This window comes from Siniperca chuatsi, linkage group LG9 (genome assembly GCF_020085105.1).
Source record: "Siniperca chuatsi isolate FFG_IHB_CAS linkage group LG9, ASM2008510v1, whole genome shotgun sequence".
NCBI classification, from domain to species: domain Eukaryota; kingdom Metazoa; phylum Chordata; class Actinopteri; order Centrarchiformes; family Sinipercidae; genus Siniperca; species Siniperca chuatsi.
Window position 1 is genome coordinate 11,878,717 of NC_058050.1, and position 23,261 is coordinate 11,901,977.

Genomic DNA, 23,261 nt, shown 5'->3' on the forward strand with positions numbered 1-23,261 from the left:
CTGAAAACCTGAAATGTTCCAAACCTGATTTAATTTAATCCAGTTCCAACTTTTCTCCTTCTTATAGTCTACCTCAGTATCCAGTATGACCAATATTATCTTTTCTTTTAAGTATACATTTTATGCCTCTATTAGAGTCGATAGTAGAGAGGTGACAGGAAATGAGGGAACAGCGAGGGGCATGCAGCAAAGGTCCCCAGTCAGACTCAAACCAGGGATGATGTAATAGGCCTTTTTCACAGCAGACATTTTGACTTGTCATGGCAGGAAAAGCGCCGGTGTAACTGATACCATTAATCACCACTCTGTTACATTGAAGTGTCCCAGTAAGCAAAGCCAGTGAGCCAACATGCATGTTTACCAGGTCCCTAAAATCTGCACACCAAAATGGAATGCAGCCATCATTAATGTTATTAATTACACCTGCGCTTTTCATGCTATGAAATGACAAAATGTTGTGAAAAAGGTCTATTACATGGTTAGCACCTTAAACCCCTAGACCACCAGGGCACCAGGGATGTTTTTGGGAAATGAAACCTTGGTTTATATTCAGTATAGTATTTTGTTTGTTTTTGCACAGCTCTGTAAGGTACAAATACACATTAGAAGATTTTCTGTTTTCCAAGCCGTTTCACCTACGACTGAACTCTTGAGTGCAGCCTTTCACCTTTCTCCTTCACTCTTCCCCCTGAAAATTTCCCTCTCACCACCCCTTGTCCCCCATCCATCCAATCCCCACCCCTGAGGTGAAACCTTACTCGTGGATAAATTTAGCAGCAGTGTGACCTAATGTTCACTGACACACTTCTCCGCACCTCTCCCTCTCTCACGCTGTTTGTCTCTCTTTCGGCCCATCTCTCCCAGGAGGCCTGTTGTACAGACAGATGGAGGGCTTTAACCTTTACACAAAAACAATGACAAGTTACTGACGCTATTTCACAACGTTAACATGACGTTTGATCTTGTAACTATTGATGTAGCTACAAATAGTTTCATTATTACATTATAGCCACCTCTGTAATTAAAAAGACACATCAAGTGACTACGATATCATATGAAATTTAATGGCTTAATCGTCTACATCCCTGTCATTCCAGTCTGCGAGACATTTGGCAGGTGAACATTATCCCTTTTAGTAGCCTGTAACATTTGAGACTTATGAGATCTGTTTCACTGCTGTTGACAGTCTCATAGACTGAGACTCGTCTCCTCACACAACCTAATTTTTAACCACATCCATCAAATAAATTGTAACTCACAACCATCTGTATCAAAGCAAGCACAAACATACAGTATGTGTATCTGTTCTCACCACCCTGCTGGAGTGTGTCTGTCAGTGTGACACAAGTCCACAGACACAGTCTTTGTTAAGGTCAAGGGTCAACAACAGCTTTGTGACTTGGAAGTAATTAAAACAACTTTACTAACCCACCAAGCATTTATTTGGTGATTTGCAGGTCAAAAAGCATCTAGACGTCTAGGTTAAAACTGGGCTAAATTTGGTTAAAAAGAACCCTTACAGAAGTCTTGTTAAGTGTTTTTCAGTATCAATATATTTTACGGGTCCGTAATTTCTGGATAATTTCTTAATAATTTCCTAGACGTTTCCTGAAAAGAACTATGCAATTAGGTACTAATTACGGGAAAAGAACATGTTGAATTCTCACACACTGTCAACACCAAATTAGAAGCTAGGCATAAGTCAGTGAGCAAAATGTTGCATCTCTGTACCAGGTGTGCATTAGATAACACTTAGTTTGTACTAATTAAAGGGAAAATAGAGACAGTTAAATTGGTACACATCCAATTAACTGATTACAATTCATTACTAGAGTAACTGTCTTTGAGTCAGTACACAGCAGGTCAGCTGAACATTCAAAAATGTTAAATCTGTCTACAGGCAAAAAACAATTCAACACATAGAGAGCATAAAGTTTTCGCAGGGGTCGCAGGGTAAATGAATAATTAATGAGTAATAACTTGGGTTTAAATGGAGCTTTTCTTTCAAGGAAATTTCATATTTTTCTATAATTAGGACCAAATGACAGTTCTTTCAAGGAAACTATCTACAGACCTGTAAAACAAAGCATTACCTTTTTCTTATCCTATCTTGCCCTATTTCTTTTTTATTGTTACTTATATTTATTCAATTCTTATTTAATTTCTTTAATTATTTATACAACCGCATTTAATTGTGCAATGTAATGTATATATTTCAGTGTGAAGCAGGTCCTTACCATGAGTTGAAATATAGTTATTTAACTGCAGTTCAAACAACAGTTATATGTAACCTAAACATCAAAAACACTTTTTAACTAAATTGAACCCAGTTTTAACCTCGACACTTACTGGGAATACTAAAAACACTGACATCTGTTGTGCCCTTGCAGCATCAGTGTGCATCTGTGAAGATTTAGCCAGCTAAACCATCAACCTGAAAATATACACTGCCTTATCCTGCTGCTGATCAATAAACAAATGGTATTAGGATGATCTATTAACAGCTCTACACATAAACTCCTCAAATCCAGCACATAAACTCCTCAAATCCAGGCTCTAATTTCCACACACACACACACACACACACACACACACACACACACTTTTCACACCTGAGAGATGTGAGACTTTGCAGAGAGACATTAAGCCTGTAAATAGTGTGGTTAATTAAGATTTCTTATTTATATCTGACCTGGCAGAGAATTAGAGATTTGCTTTGGGCAATCGCCCATCGTCTCAGAGGAGAGGAGGAAGAGAAGGAAAAGACACTGTCACTGCTCCTCCTCACTTTGTCAGTTGCTCAGGCTGCTCTAACACACATATACACACCCCTACTGCTCTAACCTCAGTCGCTCATGTATCTCACATTCTTTGTTCTTATAATTCACATTCAACTCTGCAGAAAATTACCTTTAAAAACCCCGGATGTAAACACAATGCTGAAATCGCTGGGAAAAAACCAACAATCTCATGCTTATTTGTGTCCATAGAGCAGGTGCGATTTGATGAAAACAGTAAAAATAAAAAAAGTAGTCAATGGTAGACATGATGCTCCTGAGAGGAATGACCATCATTCTGGATGAGCATTTAAACAGATGAACTAGAGGATATAGTGATATGACTTCATCTCAACACGTACATCTAACCTGTCTGCTCAGGTTTCCTGTATATAGGTATTTATATCTACCAACACATGAAAACAGCAATGACTTTACAAGGCTGCAGCTTGAGGAGGCGAACAGATAGAAGATAGACAGGGTCACAAAGCAGAAATGACACTGTCGCCAAGTGCTTGCTCATGGTGGGATTTGTTGGGTCTCTGTAAATAATATTATAAAGAGTATGGTCTAAACCTGCTCTATAGGAAGTGCAATGAGATAAATTCTGTTATGAATTGCCGCATGTAAATAAAATTTAATTGAAAATGTAAATGAGGATATACTCTGGATTTAAAAAAAGCCCAAAATAATAACAGTCAAATGCAGGGAAGTAAGAGATTGGTCTGTGAAATCAAATTAAATAATAAAGTCCTTGATTGTTGCAGGGATGACTTTCCATTTATCACTGTTTCATCACTGTTTCGTAGCAGGGCGGTGTGAAACTAGTGCAGACTGAATGTGTTTGAGGGCTGTTCAAATAAACTTGACATTAAGTTGCAGAAATCTTGTTCAAGAAGTAAAGGGAACGGAGGAGAAGACAAAGAGAGCACTGTTGGTGGACAAGAATGGATGCGGCAGATGAAAACAGATGACCAGGAGGTAGTTGTGGAAGAAAAGTACTGAAACGTAGGGGTTGGAAGAATTAGGGAAAGTGAAGGATGGTTGGAAAAGGCTAAGGGACAGATGGGTAGATGGAGAAATGGGGGAGAAGCAGGAGGAGGGGCATGAAATGAGGGGAAAGGAAAATACATTTTAAGAAACAGATAGGACAGCAGACAGGAGACGGAAGATTTGGAAAAGACCTACCAGGGTCTGTTGGTATCTCAGAGCCTTCCTTTGCGACGCATCTGCAGCCATTGACACGCTGTCACTGGTCCAAAAATAACCTTGCTGTACACCCCAACATTTCCAATGGCTTGGGCAACACCATTCACACACACACACACAAACACAGGTCCACACACACTCTCTCTCTTTGATATATATATATATATATATATATATATATATATATATATATATATATATACACACACACTTTAGACCAGGTCAATTAAACATGCAAACCTCTTCTAAAGTTTCTCACTCTCCTATAAACTCATTGTCAAACACACTTGTTACATAGACAAAATCAAACAACGCTGATGATGTTCTTCCAGAACGCACTCTTCTCCAGATGATCTAGAGGCTGCGAGCCATCCAGCTCCACTGCAGACCTGACAGACGCACAGGCAGAAATCAGGCAGGGGGACAAAGCAGAGCAAAGCCATCTGATGAGGCAGTGAAGGACGTCGCGCTTTCCTTTATTAGAACTGCAGACACCTAATAACACACACACACACACACAACTTGTCGCCCTTAGCAGCACCCTCCCTGTCAGCCAGCCATTAGGTGTGTGTGTGTTTGGATGGACTGTTCCTGTTTGCACAGAGGGGGTGGTAGGGGTTGGAAGGGCACCCCCCATAGGGCTGCCCCTGCAACGTGAGCAGGAAGGTGCACATGACACCCCTATGACAACTCACACCTAATCAGCCAATGATGCAAGGCAATCCCCATAACACTCACATGCTACGGCAGTCCTCCCTTAGGAAAAAAATAAATCACCCCGAATGCGCCCTCCCACGGTAAAAGACCCCCCTTAAAATGCTTGTACGACCCACTGTAGAGCACGTTAAAGTGACCTCCATATTGCTTAACCTCTCTCAGATATCCAGAAGCGCTAATAAAGGAAGGGAGCTGAGCGTATATATGTGCTGCACATCATTCGATAAAAGCTGAAAAGCTCACAGGCCTTCAGGGTAGACCACCCCTGCTCTGCACCCCCAGAGAGACAACATCCCACTCAGACAAGTTAATTTAAATGTCTCAAACTCGTCCACTGGTTCCTCGTCTCAGGCTGCTGAGACAGGGCGGCCATTATGACAACCACAAAGACACACACAGATCCCCCGTAACCCCGCCCTGCTTTGAGGTCCACACGCCAGTGCATAACAGCCTAATCTCACAGCTACACTGGAGGCCAGCGAGAAATGTGTTACTCTGACCGCCGGCATGTGTATGTGTGTGTGTCAAGGGAGAATGACTGTGGACAGCTGGCTGGGCCTCTATTTGATCCACTAAGAACATTATCACTGGGCGTTGGGCAGTGTGAGAGATACATACGTCCCAGTCACAGCATGGAGAGACCTGAGCGCAGCGGAATAGTAGGGAGCCAGTTATACTATACCTGAGAACGGAGAGGACAGGCTGTACGCCGGGAACAACACACACAAACACAGCAACAAGGAGGATCAAATAAAGTGGAGCATGTACAGGAGCAGCCTCGGTGTACATTCGTGCAGAAGCCTCACACTCACAGTGCAAGATTCAGCTTAAACCAAACATATGCAGTGGAAAATGCAGATACACTCATGCATGTGCAGCTGCAAGAAAAAGCAAACAAACGTTTGTCTTGTTGGCAAACCATGGCCTGTTTATTGTATAGAACATTTGGCAGTCATTGGCGTTGACAGAAATAAAATCTCTCCCGGGCCCCCCACACTGCACCTCAGCAGAGCTTGGCAGCAAATATCACCCTTCAAACGTTCTCACCCTGCAGGAGAGCTACCCTTTTATACCACTCCAATGTTTTTCTTTTTTAAATTATATTTCCTAATTACAAAAACTAAAGGATAAGAGCAGTGAGCACCTTCCAGACATGGGTAAACTCTACCACAAGCACCTCAAACAACTTAAAAGTATCTTTGTTTATAGATAGTTAACAATCAATACTGTTTTGACCATATATTCTGTTTTCATTGCTACAACACTGTTGTAACTAAACACATTTCGCCTCATCAGGGCTTTTCTGGGAAACATCAATGCTCACAAAGCCTTGAGAAATTGATTTTTCTGTGGGTGCCAAAGCGATACAATATAGTGTGAAAGCTCCATGGTCATAAATTCATCTTACAGATCATCCTCACATGGCACAGGCTGCTGTAGAAAACTGCATATTGTTTATGGAAGACATAAGAAATACATGGTTTATCCTTACTGTAATAGATACAGTAAAATATCACAAAAAGCTCTAGGGGGACTAACTAAATGTGCAGCTCCCACATTAGGAGAAACATTATTAGGAGTCAGAGTTAGCGTAAAGGTCAGAGTTCATACTGTAGGTGTATGACCCCATAAGTAGCACCACATTCCCCTGGCAGCCCACCACCACAACTGGGACAGATATACAGTAACACAGCTGATATGAAGTGAAATTTACAGTGAGTGCCTTCACAAAATTTAAGGTTAAAAAAACAAATCTTCTTGATTGAACATCTGCAAACAAAAGCGAAAAAGTAAATGATTGAAACACTTCTTGTTTTGAAGCTGCCCTGTAGCTGTTTTTCCTCTTCATGAGGCAAATTATGTGAGAAAAAAAAAAAAGGTAACGTCTCTAATGAGAGCGGGTCAAAACCTGCTGCAAAGAGTTTACCATTTAATCATCACTATAGCTGACAATAACTAAAATAAAAGCTGTCTGGAATCATGACAGTAAATATCATTTTGAACTGCAGGAGATATGAATGATGATGAAAGACAGATGATGAAATGCATTTGTCTCTGCTGTGCTGCCCCCTGCCTGTCACTATACTAAAAACAAGAAATGGTCACAACTTATAACAAACATTATATACAAATAAAGAGAATGGGCTTAAAAATCCATATAAAAACTATTTCATACAAAAAAAGCCACAAAAATAGATCTGTGTACAAAATACATTTTAAAAAGAGAGTGAAACCTCAAAGTAGCTGTGCAGTAAGAAAAAAAATACGATTCTGTCTTTGACTAAAAAGGATTAACATCTAAACCCTCTAACTGGCATTGACACAGACACACAGATACATGAGTAAGTTGTATGCTAATACATTGCCCATTTCAGAGTACACGTAGATTAACATAAGCTTGTTCTTTTTCCTTTCCAGGATTTGTGTGTGTGTATGTACGTGCGCATGTGTGTGTGTGCATGTCTGTGGGTTTGAGGAGGCAGTATTTACACAGAAAATATGAATGAATAAATCCTCTGTTTGGATATGAAGTTGTAACAGGGGAATGTGTGAGTGTGCAGCAGAAATTGGCGTGGAATTAACAGTTGTGTGCCCTTACTGAGAGGCTTCATTGCAAGGAATGGTCTGTGTGTGTTAATCTGTGTATGTGCATATTTGCATATCAATACTGGGGCTGGTACTTGGGGAAAAGGTAGAGGTCTTTGCACAATGAGCTGGTGAATTCAGACATCTCTTTGCAGCGATGATGGGCGGTGCCAGGAGCGTAACCCTCCCGCTCCTTAATACGCCTGTTGACCTAGAGACAGAAAAATAAAAACATGAAGAATACAGAAATGTCTTACAGAAGTTCACTCAACAAAAAGCATTTACACTGTGAATGCAGAAAGTATAGGATACTTTATGTTCACCTGCACCATGATGTCTGCAAGGTGTGTGTCTCTGGCATGGAGGCGGAGTGCTGTGTTAAGTTCCTGGATAAACCAGGATCCTCTCTTGGTGTTCCGCATGGCTGCTGTACCTGGAGGAGGAGAGCAAACAATAAAGGCTTAATACATCGAGATGAGATGCAGGGAATGAGATGCAAGTTGGTGTCAGAAACTATGAGTCATAAAACAATGTTAACATCCGAAATTGTGATAACTGTCGTGGAAAAGTAGTCTTAGCTTACTCAAACCGAAATGGGTGAAGGCGGAGCTCAAAGGAAACCTTATCAACCAATACGATTTTAACCCCCGGCACTTTTGTTCTACTCCACTGACTTAGCACTGCACTTCTATAACATTGCTGGACAGCGACAACGATGGACAGTTTAGAAAAAGTATCAAAATCGATGCAGCTGAACCAGAGAAACTCTTTTTTATTCCACGCATTCTTCTTCCTTGTCAAAACCTGGCGCTTACATTACCCACAATGCAATTTGATCAGCACCATTTTGTTTGGAGATTTGGGTGCGTTACACTAGTACTGGCCAATGTATCCTCGAGTGGCTAGCCTCAAGGTTGATCGGACATCACACAGCTCCCTCTGGAGCCACAAAAGGCTTTATACAACTTTTTTCACATATGCAGTAGAAGACCTGTGAACAGACTTTAATGTGTAAAATCAGTGGAGTGCCCCTTTAAAGCTACCAATATGATTCATATTGGTTTTGTTGCAACTAGTTCTTTTTCAGGTTGCATGCATTACTGATAGAAAACAAGGGCACATTAAGCCACAGTTGGGTACAGGGGCAGGACAAAATCAGCAGAGGAAAAAGACAGGTGGTCCACACACTAATTAGTTTTTACTGGTTGAAATGTTGCTACCTCTATAAAACCTCTCTTTTTTCATTGCATCTCTTCTGTCTCATTAATTTCAAATTGATGTTTTTGGAATCTTTTACACTTCAAGTTAATAACACATTTCATTAATAAGTCCACCCCAGAATAGCAAAAGGGACAAACTTACAAATTCTCTGACCTTTGAGAGAGGCGAAGCCACAGATCATGTCAGACCGCTGGGGCAGTTTAATCCTGGGCCTACCCATGTCCCCTCTCTGTCTGGAGTTTGCATCCCCCTGTCCTTCCCTCCCAGCATCCCACTGTTCACAGCTTGGTGAGCAGGTCCTCGCTGGCCCATCTATCTGCTCCACTCCACAGTCCATCTCCTCTGGAAGACAAGACAAGACAGTTTCAAATTAACCTCAAACATCCAACAGTCTTCTTAATATCTGGTGCAAAAACTAGGGCTGAAGTACTGAGCCTGGTTTCAGTCTTGAGATGCTTTTTCTCTGACTATAAACAACAGTAAGACTACAGTATGGTAAAATACTGAATGGGCACTGTTTTGTTTTTTTCTGCCTCAGTCTTGACTTGATCTCGAAACTACTTGGATTAAGACTTGTCTTAGACTCAATTGAAGGGGTCTTGGCCGCAACTCAGTGGCATATTTTGATAAATCTAAAATCAAATTATACATTCTGTAATCAGCTCATGTAAAGGTCCATTTTAAAACTGTTTTTGACTGAAGCTATTTGCAGAGGCTGTAGCCAACCACATCTAATGGCCTTTCAGCAGCACACCTATGGTGGAGTGAGGGAGTGTGTTACAGTAATTAGGATTGCTCCTGAGGGGTCTGAGGGTTTGTCAGGGGCGTCATCAGCCATGTAGCCAGACCATAACCTCAATCACAGAGACAGACTAATTAGCTGGGAGCCTGGTTAAGTCACAGATTAATTACACATTTATGGACTATTATTGTACTAATATTATGTTACGTTTTATTCAAGTCTAAAACAGAATATTGAAATTTGACAGATTATGACACCATCCACAGCATCTGGAGTGGGGTGTGGCTGATGGGTAGCTGTGAAACTGTCACTTGGGTTACCTGTCCCAGTGGCCAGGAAGGTGATAGCAGACAACATCTGGACATTTGGAGGGACAAGCTGGCATCTGTGTTTCTTACACTTACAGTAAAAAGTCTTATTATGTTGCAGGGATCCAACCGATTTCACATTGGTAGCCTTAACACATGCTGAAAGCCATTTTGACAATAATATAGACCCTTATGGGTCTGCTCCAGTGTCTCCTCCCAATCGCACGGAGATCCTCCTGGACATCTAAACTCCTCACTCTATGGGTGAGCTCAAGTGAGTCCGACCACCCAGTAAAGGAAACTTATTTTGGCCACTTTTATTCATGATGTCACAACTGAAAGCTTGTGACTATAAGTGATGTATGGAACTTAACTGTTAAATTTATCAATATATATATAGATTTGCATACATGGCAATTATGAGTAGTCTATATAAGTTAGATGTACAGGTAGGTTATGTATATAGGTAAAATGAATGATGACAGAGGGGCCTACAGAAGAGGACAGAGAGCCTTACCTCCTCTGCAGGCCTGGATGAAAAACATCTTGGGCTTGTTCTGTAGCAGGGGACAGTGCGCATTGTCAAAAGCCTCAAACACCCAGTCCAGCTGAAATGGACCAAGTGACACACGTTACATGTTAAATGTCTGAAAAAGGGGTTGCATCTTTACCCTTGAATGGCATTACATACATCATAGAAAACTATCAAACAAACACACCTGCAGGAGCTGTCCGTCCGTGCCATATATAGCTCCTTCCACTCCGTGGGAGAGCAGACACACCACACAGCTGTCCATTGTCCGGTGTTCTGGCCGTCGGCAAAAGTTCTCAATGCACGTCCTCATGCTCTACACAAAGAATAAAGAATTAGGAAAACTGTGGTTAACACAGATGCATGTATCCAAGGCTTTCCAAGTTTTTGTTTGCAAGTGAACATGTTGCTAAGGCGATCACATGACCATTTTGTCGCATTTTGCAACCATTTTTGAAGACAGTGCAACTACATTTTATAACTAGGAGCACCAGTGCAACTTGCAAATATGCCCCGTTTTATTTATTTATTTTTTTTAAATCATCATCGTATATAATGTGAAACACCAGGAGGGAGCAAGAATTGGTGTGTGTGTGTGTGTGTGTGTGTATGTATGGCCCTATACGCTCACTACACAAGTTGTGTAGGGCCCCGCCTCCCCCTCGTGTCAAAGCGGGTGTCAGTGTTTATAGGAACAGCAATTAGATAAACTTGTGTTCTCTCCTCTCCAAGTTTTATGTCAGCAAATAACAGTAATGTTAAGTTGAGCTTGCAGTGCATCTCTTTCTAGTCTCTGTCTTACTAACCTAGCTGAGCAGTGCATCTCTTGGTCTGTCTGTGTCTTGCTTGCCAGCCACTTCCAGTTCTGTATTCTGTGACTTTGTGCCTGACAAAAGTGAGAGTGAAATACAACTATTTATTACGTTTGATAAATGCCAGTGGTGTTTATAAACTGCAGCTCGGAAAAGATAACCACGTTGCGCGTGAACATGCCTTCATATGCGTGTGCAGAGTCCAGACAATATATGGGAGTAATGGCACTCCTCATGGGCACACATAATTTTAAAACTTGTCTTTGATCATGACACCGGCAGCCAACATGCTTACTCATGACAATGTTCTTAGAATAAGCTAAATGACTAAAAGTGTGAAGTCTAAAGTGTGTTTACTTTGTGATAACATTGCCACACTGAACAACACTGAAAATGGGAACTGGGTTAAACAAATCTTACAGCACTTTATTTTTTATTTTTTTTTTTACAAGCACTGGCGTGGTGACTTTCTCAAAATGATTCAAGGTTGTCCCTCACCCATTTACAACTTCCCTTTTCTAGCTTTGTCAACTAAATAAGATGGATGGTTTGTGTTTCAAATAACATCCTGTAAAAACATTAAGCCTGCATCTGTGTGTCACCTGAGCAGTGAGGTCTCTGTGGACTGTAACCAGGTAGTCCAGCTCTGTGAAGACCTTCCTGAGGACTTCGTCATCCACCTCACCTCCCTTCCTAGGGTCAAGGTCGGGCGCAGCACAAGGATCAAAGATCACGTTACTGATCACCAAAGCAAAACCACGAGGGGATGAATTCATTCTGTAAGACTGGAGTGTAGGAGATGAGGAAGAAAAACCAAAAGGCATGGTAAGGAAATGGAAAGGTATGTTTCTATAAGGGCTTTAACACCTTGCTTGTATACATTACATTATACTAGTATTACTTTTACATATACAACTTAAAATCACAAAATGTTATGCATCTCTGCATTTAGTGCAGATAGGTGGTGATGTGACACTGAGGACAAGTATTCCTCAAAAGGCCACAGGAAGTTACTGCAAACCTGTTGAGCTGACCTGGTGAAGAGTATTAAAAAGTAGAAAAAGTATTTTACCTGCTGGCAGTGAGAGAGGTAAAAGTCAGAAGTGCACGGGAGCACAGGAGTGTTGATGGGACTATCTGCATCCAGACTAAACTCCATAGACTCTGCTGCACACACAACCACAGACACACACAACACAATGTTAAAATGTGCTTGTTACTGTTGTAAGTTAAATTGCTGATGCAAAGTTTTCACATCATTGTGTGCTCCCGCCAGCAGTTGCGTGACAACAAATGTAGTACTACAATGCTGTGAATGAGTCACTCGTAGGGCGTGGCACCTGTAGGTGCAGACTGTAACCAAATGCTAGAGCAACACACTCCTACACTTCTCTCAGAGATGGGATTAATAAACAGTTCACACAGACTGAACTCGCGCAAGCTGCTTCTGGCTACAAAATGTTTTTGTGTGGAAGTATTTTCAATTACCTGTCTATTTAAACTGGACAACAGATAAACTCTTTTCTCCAGACACCACCCCTTGTCTCCACGGAAACAGAAAAATATTGACAACAACATCGGACACAGAGACACCTATTTTATCCTGAATGCAGGCCACACTGTAATACCACTCACCGTGTGTCCTTGCTCTCTTGGCAGCAATTCCTTCCTGCATGGGAAGTGGAAGAGAAGAGTCCACAAACCTCTGAAATTTTAAATCATGCAAAAATTATTAATGACAAAACATCTGCTGCTTAACACAAAGTTTCTCCTTTGTTCGAAGGATTTTGATCTTTGGTGTGGCAGCAGCTGTTGCTTGTTGTGGGAATGTGACAACTACAATCATAACTTAACTCTTAGGGAATCTCCTGCCTGCTGTCTGACTACCTCAGCAGGCCATCTGGTTGTCTAACATAAGATGGATGTGGTTTGTGATTCTCACATCTGCCAGCTCATCTCTTCCTTTTTTCTTCGTTCTCTGTCTCTCTGTCTTCCTGTCTTCCTCCCTGACTGGGACCAACCCTTTGAATGATGACTCTGAGCGCAGGCAGCTATCTGAGGCTTGGACTGGGCATGAGAAGGTGCTGCTCACCTCACTCTTTTCTTCTCTGTCTAGTGAGGATATCTGCAGAAGACCATGTAACTGGAGGATACTTTTATCAAAGATGTGTAACTTTTTCTTTGAACTGTAAGCATATGTAATTGAGCTCACAATTATGAAAACTCATTAAAAAGACATTAGCTTTTGTTCTGTTTAAGTCTTGTGAAAATGTCAACAGTGACAATGCTGCAGTAATCCTGGTTTAGCGATTAAAAGCACTCTGCTCACCTCTCTTTTATTTTCTGTTGTCTGCATGAGTAGTCGACCTGCCTCTACCTCTGGCTCTCCTTCAGGCTGAATACTCTGTGAGCAGAAAACGGTCCAAGAACTACACTAAGTCTGGTAAGAATCTGCTGTATATACTGTAGCTTTGTGTTGCGTGTGTGTGATGATGTTTGATGAAATGCACACTCACCTCTACATGTATCTCTCTGCTGTCTTTTTCTGGTGATTGTGTGAGCAGGTCAAACAGGTGCTGCTGCTCAGTTTCTCGCAGAGCTGAGCAGAAGCTGCTAAAGGCTCTGGGCCCTCGCTTTGGTAAGAGTAGTAGTAAGCGCCAGCTTCGTTTTTGAGATGTCTGCTCAGCCTAGATTAGAGGAGATCAGATCAGAAAACTAAAGATCACTGACACAGATAAAATCTAATAGTACATTTGACTTGCTATTTTCACACCACTAATATCATGACATTTTGTTTTCCAACCATTGCCCAATGTTGTCTACAGTTGAGTGTCACAAAGATCTGCCTAAATAATAAAATAGCATGCATTCAACCAGACACTGGTTGTTTAAAGGGGGTGTCTCAGGTGGTAATCAGCATTGTCATCACCTATCATCTTTTGACCCCACAGATTTATCATGGGGCCCCAACCTGACTCGCAGGTTGGGAAACACAGGTTTAACCCATGGGCCTAAACTTGACCTTAACTTTCTAGCAGCCAGGCAACAACCTATTAACAACAATTTAAGCAGATGTATCTAACATTTAAGATGTAGGTGGCTGATACAAGTTACAGATTAACATCTGTTAACAGTCACCTGGGATACTTTTTTGTTTTACCTCAGGGTCCTAAATGAAATGATGTCCATATATGTTCACATACCATGATGCTCTCTGCCATGCTTTCGGTTAGGATGTCGTCTGCCTGTAAGGACTGAATGAGCAGCTCATCCACCACCAGCTGTTTGCAGAGAATAGCAGAGCGTCTCCGCAGAGTCCGACTGTCCTGCTCCAGCATGCCACACTCCAACATTTTGCTTCAACAAACTGGGTATAGAACAAGTAACAAGACACATGGACCTCTATAACTATAAAACGGTAGTTAAACCACGGTATAACGAAGTGACAGGCAATGTCAACAACTCCAGCGTGTTGCCACAAGAAATACTGTGTTTTTTTAATATCCTGCTTCAATTAGCAACGAGACAGTATCGTTGTACCCTTCACTGTTGCTGGGCTCTCGCAATCGGACATGTCGCTAAATAGTTATACATCAGTTAGCGTGTAATCACAAAATACTTATGAATCAAAGATATCATATAATAACATACTTTTAAAGCCATCAAAAATAAAACCACTAACAATGCTAGCTGAACAATGCAGGTGTAAACAAAAGAACAGCTAACTGATGATTTTGTGAAGACAGTAACTAAATGTTTTGCTTTATATGATTATATTGACAAAACGCCACGATGCAAGAGACTGTAACGTTAGTTAAATTATATTTACAGTTAAACGTTGATGGCTAATTACCAATGCTAACTAGCTAACTAGCTCATTTCGGAGTGCCCTTTTTTCTTGCATTAGAGTGAGCGAAATGTAATTGCTTCCAAACCTTTTTCTTACCGTTCCTCTGTTTCTGCAACAAAATACCAACCCGAACAGAAAAACTACAGACAAATGTCGACACCTTTCACACTATAACACGTAAATTAACAACATCCCGTCCTCGCTCAGCAAACCAACTTCCGCGGGTATCCTGCAGCAATGAGAGGGGCGGGGCTACAAACGTCGTTGTTTTAGAATTTGACCAATGAGAGCAAAATAAATTTTGAGTGGCGTTTCAAGTCTCTAATTACCTGATTTCTTATAGACGGGTGCCACCTTCCGTGAAACTACTGTAAGATAGAGGATTCAAGGGCATTTTGAATTTGAATCTGTTTCTGTAAATAAGTAGCCAACTGATAAGGAGCACTTTGAAGATAGGCATAAACAGTTCACTAATAGAAAACAATTTAACTCGAAGAGGGTGGACTATTATTGGCTGAAAAGAAATAAAAAGGAGTAGGATTCAAAATAACAAACATCATAATAGGCACGATCATAGCTCAAAATCGTACAAACATTTAATTAAGATATGTACTTAACAGTGGTGGAATGTAACACGACATTTTTACTCTTTACTTAATAAAAAATTTGGGGTACTTGTACTTTACTCCAGTATTTCTCATTTATACTTTTAAGTCAGAGAAATATTGTTCTTTTAATTCCACTATTTTACAGATATGTTGTTTGTTACATTGTTACAGATTACACTACCCAACAGAATAGAAAGTACTAAAGATTAGCTCCACTTCAACCATTAAAATGCTGCTTCCACATTAAGGCATCAGTAATAATAATACAATAATATAGTAATCTAACCCTGGCAGGGACCAATCTGCTATTGATTCTTTAAAATATATATCTATATATATAGATATATATTTTTTATGTAAAAACTCAAGTGATTTTTTAAAACATTTATTTTATGTTTATTTTATATGTGAGAAATCTTAAATATCTCCTATAGAAGTTAACATGTGAAATTACCAAAAACAAGTAGCCTTGAATCATATAAATTCAGATGAAATTGTAGGAACCAAATTGGAACAGGGAGGGTCTGCTGCTGGTAGAGAACAAAAACCCATAGATGGAAAGAAATGACAAACAAATTAAATGCCTTGAGAACAATTTTGAGGTACTTAATGCTTACTTTATACTTCTATTCCACTACATTTACCTGGCAGCTGTAGTTACTATTCAGATTAAGATTTGACATTAAAAACATTGGCTAAGATTGTAAAATATGATGCATTGTTATATACTAAACCAAACTTCTCAGATGGTTTCACTTAAATATGTGCTTGAAGCTCAAACTCTTTAGATTGGCCCTATAGGTTGGGAACCACTGAACTAAACTATCTAACTGTATATAAAGTAATTAAAACTAACTCCACCTCGACAAACTACAACAGCAAAATACTACTTACACATGAATGCATCTGTAATAATAATCCAATAATGTAATTTATAATAAAATAACTTTCCTGGGGGACATTTTCTGCAGAAAATGTACTTTTAATTTGACAGTGCTGATGATACTTAGTAAGGTACCAAGTACCAAGTAATGGAGTATTTTTACACTGTGGTATGAGTACTTTTACTTAAGTAAAGTATCTGAGTACTTCTTCCACCTCTGGTCAAAAGACATGATCAACAGCTTTACAAGTTTGCAAGTAGGGCTAAAAGTGAAACATTTTTTCTTTTATCTTTTATTTAAGTCCAAAATTTCACTTTTATCAGTTTGATAAATACAGACCCTGCATATCTCTTTCACCGCCCATACAAACATTATGTGATTAAGATACACAGATAATAGAAATATAATGTGTATCATGTGATACCACCTCTCTCTGTTTGTCTCTTTCTTTCAATCTCTCCCTATCCTCGGGCCTACTTCACCCTCCCCTGCTGGCTATTTCCTCACCCTCGCTGCGTGTGCTGTCAATAATTGATGATCTTTACTGACTCAAAGGGTAACAGGTCCCGGAGAAAATGTCTCACCCGTTTCTTTATTAATTTAAAAGCCTATCTTTAAGTTAAGTCGGTCTAAGAAACCATCACAAGCGTTTATTCAAGCGCGAGGATCGATGGCACGAAGCAGCCTGACTGTGTCCGTTTTACAGTTAGTGGCAGCTGCGACACCTGCGCCAATGAGCGGGTTAATGCTGCCTGTCTGGCTGACAGCAGGACAGAGGGAGGAAAGGGAAGCTTAAATGAGTGAGAGGCAGGGGGCTGAGAGGAGGAGGAGTGGCAGAATGATAGAGTGAATTAATTCAACCTTAGCCAGCCCTGATTGACTCGGTAGCAAATCGGCATGTACAAATATTCACAGTGACACCAAAGCCATGGAGAAAGAAAAGAGGAATGACATGTCCTTCTCCAGAAAGAGAAGTTTCACTTTTGGGGCATATGGAGGGTGAGTAAAGACACTGTTTGTCAGAAATTGGGACTGGTATTTTCCACTACAAGGAAACTGAGTAGCTGCATATACTGAATAAATGACATTATTTTTTTTAGATATTAGTAATCCTGTCTATGTAAGATGATCAGTTTTCTTGAGTAGTTCTCACTTCCTTGTTTACAGTGTGGACAGATTCACATGTGGGGATGAGACGAGGTGAGGTCTTATTTTCCATTTTACTGCAGCTGTTTCAAGCTAACATTATTGTATCAAGTAAGAACTGACTGAGAAGTGATGAATTGTGCTGTCTTCTTGTGTAAATGAACTTGTTGCTGCAGACCTGAATCTGCAGAGGACAACATACTGGACATCCTGGACTCTTCTGCCAGTGAGAGCAAGCCTTCTCTCTCTGCCAGCAGCAACCAGAGGGTGATATCATTATCATGTTCAGCATGCACCTTCCCCTCCTATTTTAATTAAATATACTTAATGTATTTCCATGCCCTGCCTTTCTGAGAAGTCAAGTTTCCATTCGCAACTGAAGTGTTTGTCATGTTCCTCTTCCTCCCCATGTTTCTCCTTCCCTTTCTCTCCGTCTGTGTGTCTGTCTGGCGTCTGCTGCCCGTTGTTCATATCAGGACACAGAGCTGTTTGAAATCATTGAAAAGCTGCAGGTGAGTTACAGTGCAATTGATCTTGTGTAGTATGTGTGCTCAGTGGTGTCTGAGCAGCAGAAGTTTCTTATCATCAATACTCCCCCTTGTCCGTCAGGGCAGCAGGATCGATGAGCAGCGGTGTGAATTCCCTCTTCCTCTGAAGGTTAGTCTTCAATCTGAATCTATATATGGGTCCGATCCCACGTGAGTGTTGACACTGACCTTTCTATGAACGCAATGACGTGTGTTTCCCCAAACAACAGAAACGACAGGCCCTCATCATCATCAGGTGCTCCTTTGTGTCTATTTTAGTCTCAGCTTTTAACGATAGGAGGAGACCTGCCGCTCATCCTCCCTTCAAAGTTGGGGGGCTACTGGATAAACCCCCCTCTGGAGAGGCTTGTAGATGTGAGTCCCACCTTGTCTCACTATGGCCTCGATCCAGAGAGCTACGACATCATGGAGAGAGACAGAGAGGCCAAAATCTACCACGAGTTCTTCCGCTTACGAGTAAGTGGACTTTGTCTAAAGTCTCAAGGAATATATTATCTTTCCTGGACTGGTGTTTATGTCTTATCATCTTTTTTCCCCCTTTAGTACCATCACTCATTCACAGCAGTGGATCCATCTTTGGGGCCCCTGGTTCTCTCTGTGTGTTTGGAGGAAGAGGAGAACAAGCTGCGGGTGATACTAAGGTTGAGAATAAGACAATCTTTGTATATTCCATTTCCAAGAGAGCATCGTGCTTTTCCTTAAAGTCCCCCTCCACTCATAAATGTGTTTTGCTTCTTGGTACTTCACATGGATGTTTGAGCTTCACTGTGCAGAATTATGTATGTGCAGAGTTTCGCATTCATCTGCTGAAGGGGGAAAGTATTTCTTTTTTTAATTTGTCTTTAAACATGTCTGGAGGAGATCTTTACATTTTCATTTGAATGTTCCTGTGTGTAGAAACTGTTAATTCCAAGCAAAACTGAATCACAGACAATTATACAGAGATTGTGTTTCTTGTCTCACAGAATGAAGGAGTGCTCTCTGCATGGAGTTTTCTCTGTCTCTCTTTTCCCCAACATCCCATCTGCTGTTGAATTAGCAAAGGTATCAAACTACTTATTCCGGTGTAATACTTAAGTAAAAGTAGCAGGACCACACTGTAAAACTACTCTGTTACAATTAAGTATTTTCAGCAAAAAAATACGTTGAGGTTCAAGAGTAAATGCTGATTGAGGTGGAACTAATTTGAACTACTTAATATACTGTTGTGTAATTTAATTTATAACAATTCACCATATTTTATAAACTGATCATATGTTTTGTATGTAAAATTTGTATGAAAAAATATTATCAAATATAACTAGTAACTATAGCTGTCAAATAAATGTAGTGGAGTAAAAATGCATAATATGTCTCTCTGAAGCATAGTGAAACAGAAGTATAAAATAGCATAGAACTCAAAATTGTACTTCATTACAGTACTTGATAAATGTAATTTTTTCTGGGAGATGGCTAAGAAAGAGATGTCTTTAAAATCACTCATTTTCTCTTTAGATGCTCTGTGACAGAGTGACTGTCTCAAAGTTTGAAGTGGTCAGCTACCTCAAGGTAATGCTCTAAAACTACCAATAACTAAAAATAATTACCACTTATTTTAGACAAATCCTCTCAAATCTCCCTCTCACTCATCCCTCAGGCTCCAGAACTCATAACTGCATTTGATGAACACAGAGTGTCTCCTAATTTCAAGTTTGGCGTTTTGTACCAAAAGGATGGGCAGGTAAGACATTGTGCAGAAAATGTCCTACATTCTTAAAAATGACTGAAATATATGATAACCACTCCTTCTCAGACAACATCTGTCTCTCTCTAGTTCACCGAGGAGGACATACTTAGTAACAATGAGGAAAGTGAAGGGTTTATAGAGTTCCTTTCTATTTTGGGAGAGACGATTCAACTGCAAGGCTTTACCGGGTAAAGTGCACTATATGTTGATGTTGTTTAGCTGGACAAATGACATATGCAATGTGTAAAATCACATGATTGCTTCTCCTCACTCCCTTTTCTCAGGTTCAGGGGAGGACTGGATGTGTGTCATGGTCAGACAGGAAGTGAAGCAGTCTTCACTTCCTTTCATGGGAGAGAAATCATATTCCATGTCGCAACTAAACTGCCTTTCACAGAGGGTGACCCACAGCAGGTTAGTTACTGTATCACCCTCAGTCTCCCCTGCTCTGATGATTCACAGGACAGTGGTTCTGTGGATATTGTCAGGACTAGTTGGAAAACAAGTTTCTTGAACACACTTTTTTCTCCTTTTCGTCATCTCCCTACACAGTTACAAAGAAAAAGACACATTGGTAATGACATTGTAGCTTTGGTCTACCAGGAGGGCCAAACCCCTTTTCTATGTGACGTTATCAAGTCTCACTTCCTGCACTGTTTCCTGGTGGTCCGGAGGATTCAGGGGGAGGAGGAGACAGGTGCTTACCAGGTGAGTGAATCTATCATCCCTATAATTAAAAGTGGGTCTTGTTTTTCAAAGTTAACTGATTTACCTTTATATTTAAAAAGCATACAGTATTTTCTAGAGCCCGAACAATACTGGATTTTTGAGGCTGATATCGATATTGCTATTTGAGAGTTTAAAAAAATTTAACAATATGTCGACCGATGTTTGAAACAACTACCCTAACAAACGTTTTTTGATAAGGATGCCTTCAATTTAGAATTTTGATCAAGATATGTTCTTAGTGGAACATTTTACAGTTGAAAAATAAACTTGTCACTGCTCTCTGGTGGACACACTATGCAATGGCGACTCTGTTTCTAAACGACCTTAGCATTTCCGTACTGCCAGTTTTTGTTACTTATCCGTAGAAATATACACGAATACTGATGTATTTGTAATCAGCTAATATTGGCCAATAATTACAGCCAGGACGGTTTACCAGTCAGGCTCTAATACTTTTCCCCCCTCGTCACAGGTGTCTGTCACAGCCAGAGAGGATGTTCCTCCCTTTGGTCCGGTCCTCCCGGATCCTCCCATCTTCACTGATGTAAGAAACAATACCAAATACAACAAGCTATTAAATACTTCAGGAAATAATATGTCACAGCAACAACCAAATCATTTTCAGCATCTTTTTCTTTCTTTCAGTTAGAACCTGCCAGTCCCTCCGTGTCCAGCAGTTGTCCCCAGTTGTCACGTCAGACATTTTGACTTGTCAAAGCAGGAAAAGCACAGACGTAAATGATAACATTAACGATGGCTCCTTTCCATTAAGTGTCCCAGTAAGCCATGTCAGTGAGTGCGCATGCACAATACCAGGACCCTGGAATTGGCTCACCTAAATGGAATGCAGCCATTATTAATGTTATTAATTGCACCTGTGCTTTTCCTACTTTGACACATCAAAATGTCTGCTGTAAAAAGGCAGAGCTGACGTGTCCCAAATCCACATTACATACTAACTCTATACAATATGTGCTACATACTAATCATCATAGTTTACTGTTTTATACTACCAGAAAAAATATACAATACGTGTGACGTCGATGTCAATCAAACTGCAAATTTGGAAAGCCACCACACAAATAGACCTCAGTATGTTTTTCCAGAGATTTAATACTTATCGTTTGTTTGTTTGATTTTTTTTGGGAGCTGTTTCACCACCACCTGCAATTTATTTTAATTTTCTGCAGCTGTGAACAGATCCTCCATTTCCTGCATTGCATTGTGGGAGAATAGTGTATTAACAGAATATTTAGTATGTATGCTCTTTGCTTTATATGCTTTGCTATTTATACTTTATTTTGTCACTTTTCTATTGTGAACACACAACATACTCAAAACCTGCTTAGAATCAGTATGAAGTATGTAATTACGGTGCTATTGCAAAATGCCTTTTTTGACTTTTGCATGCCTGTCTATGCCCCTTGTCTTGGTAACAAACCTTGCTTTGATCATCGACCCACTAAACTCATTACTCAGCCTGTCCTGCCTGTGAGCATTTGAGTCCACACCTTGTTTATCTGAATCACTAAAGTACAAATCAATTATTGAGATGCTTCACAAGTCTTGCTTTCTTCTGTCTTGTCTTTCAGTGTTCCCTGCTGAGAGAATTCCTTCTGACCAAACTCATCAATGCCGAGATTTCCTGCTATAAGGCTCAACGATTCAGCAGACTAGAGGTACGTTTTTATTTATGCTCTTTATTAGTGAACATCCAAGCTTGTTCTCTGATTTCTCTCTGCCATGTATGCTCTCCTCTCTTACGAAGCTCCGCACTCGTTCGTCGCTCCTAGAGAGCTTGCAGGCTGAACTTTCCACCCGTTCCCAGTGCATGATGGGGGATCCATTACTGTCTGCTCTCCCATCTTCTGAGGGTGTACGGGGGGTGTCTGAGGGGAGTGGTGGATTCATTGAAAACTTTAAGGTAAATGTTGGCCTCCCTCGACCTCTCAAGTTTCAGAAACTCTCTCATACTTGACTTTACCATTTGTCTTCTGAATCTTCGTCATTAGAGAGCCATAAGAGTGCGAAGCCACTCTTTTGAGACTCTTGGGGTACCCAGGAAGATAGGTGGCAGTGCATCACAAAAGCCTAAGGTAAAAATTCACAATGTGTTTGACTGAATAAATACTTATTGAAAGGTTTGAGCTAACATTCTTTTCTTACTTCCTTTACAGACAGAGAAAGATGGAGAGAGGTAAGACTTAAGAAAACAGGTGAAAATGTTCTTTTGCATGATTTGAGTTAGCAATACAGATAATTGTTTTCTCTGCTTTTCAGTGAGAAATCTCCAGGACCTCTGCCTGCTCTCTCTGACAGTTTGGGGCCAGCTGAACTCAAAGATCAAGCAAGTCCTCAAGAAGAGACATAAAAGGACATTTTAACTTGAAGACTTTAGACATTAATATACTTATAGACATTGCTAGCCTATATGGTTACTTCTTTATTATCCTGGTGGATGGCTTATATGTAAATAGAGTGTAAAAGTAAATAGTATTTCTGAGAATATAATTATTTTACTGTCATAGCAGTGATATTCTACATTAATGAAAAGCTTTACATTGTATTTCAATGAAATGTTTAACATATAAAACTGCCAGGAAAGGCTAAAATTGACACTTGAGTTTACACTTGTGTGTTTATATTGTCAATAAAACCGTTTTACTTCAACAAGGGATGTAAAGAGAGGAAATGGGGAGGAGACAGGTGGGGAACAGCAGCGGAAATTTTATTAAAATAGTATAATATGCAGCAAATGAAGAATGGTGATTGTTTTAAAGATGGGTTTACTGATATCAGTAAAACATGTATATTAGAAAAAGGATAGGTCAATTTACAATACAGCTCCACAGTTCCATTATTGGCA

The 23,261-nt window shown here is 40.3% G+C and overlaps 2 protein-coding genes across 12 annotated transcripts; one reads left to right on the top strand and one right to left on the bottom strand.

The window, feature by feature from the left end:
- Positions 1–5,608: 5,608 nt before the first annotated feature.
- Positions 5,609–15,041, bottom strand: casp2 (caspase 2, apoptosis-related cysteine peptidase). 9 transcript variants are annotated; one of them, XM_044208997.1, is made up of 13 exons: positions 14,851–15,041; positions 14,108–14,271; positions 13,421–13,591; positions 13,234–13,308; positions 12,847–13,029; positions 12,540–12,609; positions 11,977–12,071; positions 11,507–11,689; positions 10,280–10,408; positions 10,078–10,117; positions 8,652–8,852; positions 7,613–7,722; positions 5,609–7,500 (listed from the first exon to the last, which is right to left on the bottom strand). In XM_044208997.1, exons 2-13 carry the CDS (start codon positions 14,255–14,257, stop codon positions 7,366–7,368), a joined length of 1,542 nt encoding a protein of 513 aa, XP_044064932.1. In that variant the 5' UTR covers positions 14,258–14,271; positions 14,851–15,041; the 3' UTR covers positions 5,609–7,365. The 9 variants fall into 9 exon arrangements, with proteins under 9 accessions (XP_044064932.1, XP_044064933.1, XP_044064930.1 ...); XM_044208998.1 differs by having other exon boundaries at positions 8,664–8,852; positions 14,851–15,039; XM_044208995.1 differs by having other exon boundaries at positions 10,078–10,168; positions 14,840–15,039.
- A 1,269-nt stretch (positions 15,042–16,310) lies between these two features.
- On the top strand, positions 16,311–23,068 carry rap1gapl (RAP1 GTPase activating protein-like). 3 transcript variants are annotated; one of them, XM_044208969.1, is made up of 19 exons: positions 16,311–17,245; positions 17,414–17,446; positions 17,569–17,659; positions 17,869–17,904; positions 18,002–18,049; positions 18,199–18,396; positions 18,484–18,581; positions 18,906–18,984; positions 19,435–19,488; positions 19,577–19,660; positions 19,754–19,854; positions 19,951–20,080; positions 20,219–20,374; positions 20,868–20,939; positions 21,988–22,074; positions 22,164–22,319; positions 22,408–22,491; positions 22,573–22,592; positions 22,676–23,068. In XM_044208969.1, exons 1-19 carry the CDS (start codon positions 17,175–17,177, stop codon positions 22,764–22,766), a joined length of 1,689 nt encoding a protein of 562 aa, XP_044064904.1. In that variant the 5' UTR covers positions 16,311–17,174; the 3' UTR covers positions 22,767–23,068. The 3 variants fall into 3 exon arrangements, with proteins under 3 accessions (XP_044064904.1, XP_044064906.1, XP_044064907.1); XM_044208971.1 differs by having other exon boundaries at positions 17,222–17,245; positions 17,569–17,904; positions 18,007–18,049; XM_044208972.1 differs by lacking the exon at positions 16,311–17,245 and having other exon boundaries at positions 18,007–18,049.
- The last annotated feature ends 193 nt before the right edge of the window (positions 23,069–23,261 follow it).

Coding starts and splice junctions, on each gene's coding strand:
- casp2 (XM_044208995.1), bottom strand. CDS start 14,257: ATGTTGGAGTGTGGCATGCTGGAGCAGGACAGTCGGACTCTGCGGAGA. Junction 10,169..10,279: donor CGGACGGACAGCTCCTGCAG/GTGTGTTTGTTT, acceptor GGTCCATTTCAG/CTGGACTGGGTGTTTGAGGC. Junction 7,501..7,612: donor TTGCAGACATCATGGTGCAG/GTGAACATAAAG, acceptor TTCTGTCTCTAG/GTCAACAGGCGTATTAAGGA.
- rap1gapl (XM_044208969.1), top strand. CDS start 17,175: ATGGAGAAAGAAAAGAGGAATGACATGTCCTTCTCCAGAAAGAGAAGT. Junction 17,660..17,868: donor CTGCCAGCAGCAACCAGAGG/GTGATATCATTA, acceptor TGTTCATATCAG/GACACAGAGCTGTTTGAAAT. Junction 17,905..18,001: donor AAATCATTGAAAAGCTGCAG/GTGAGTTACAGT, acceptor CTTGTCCGTCAG/GGCAGCAGGATCGATGAGCA.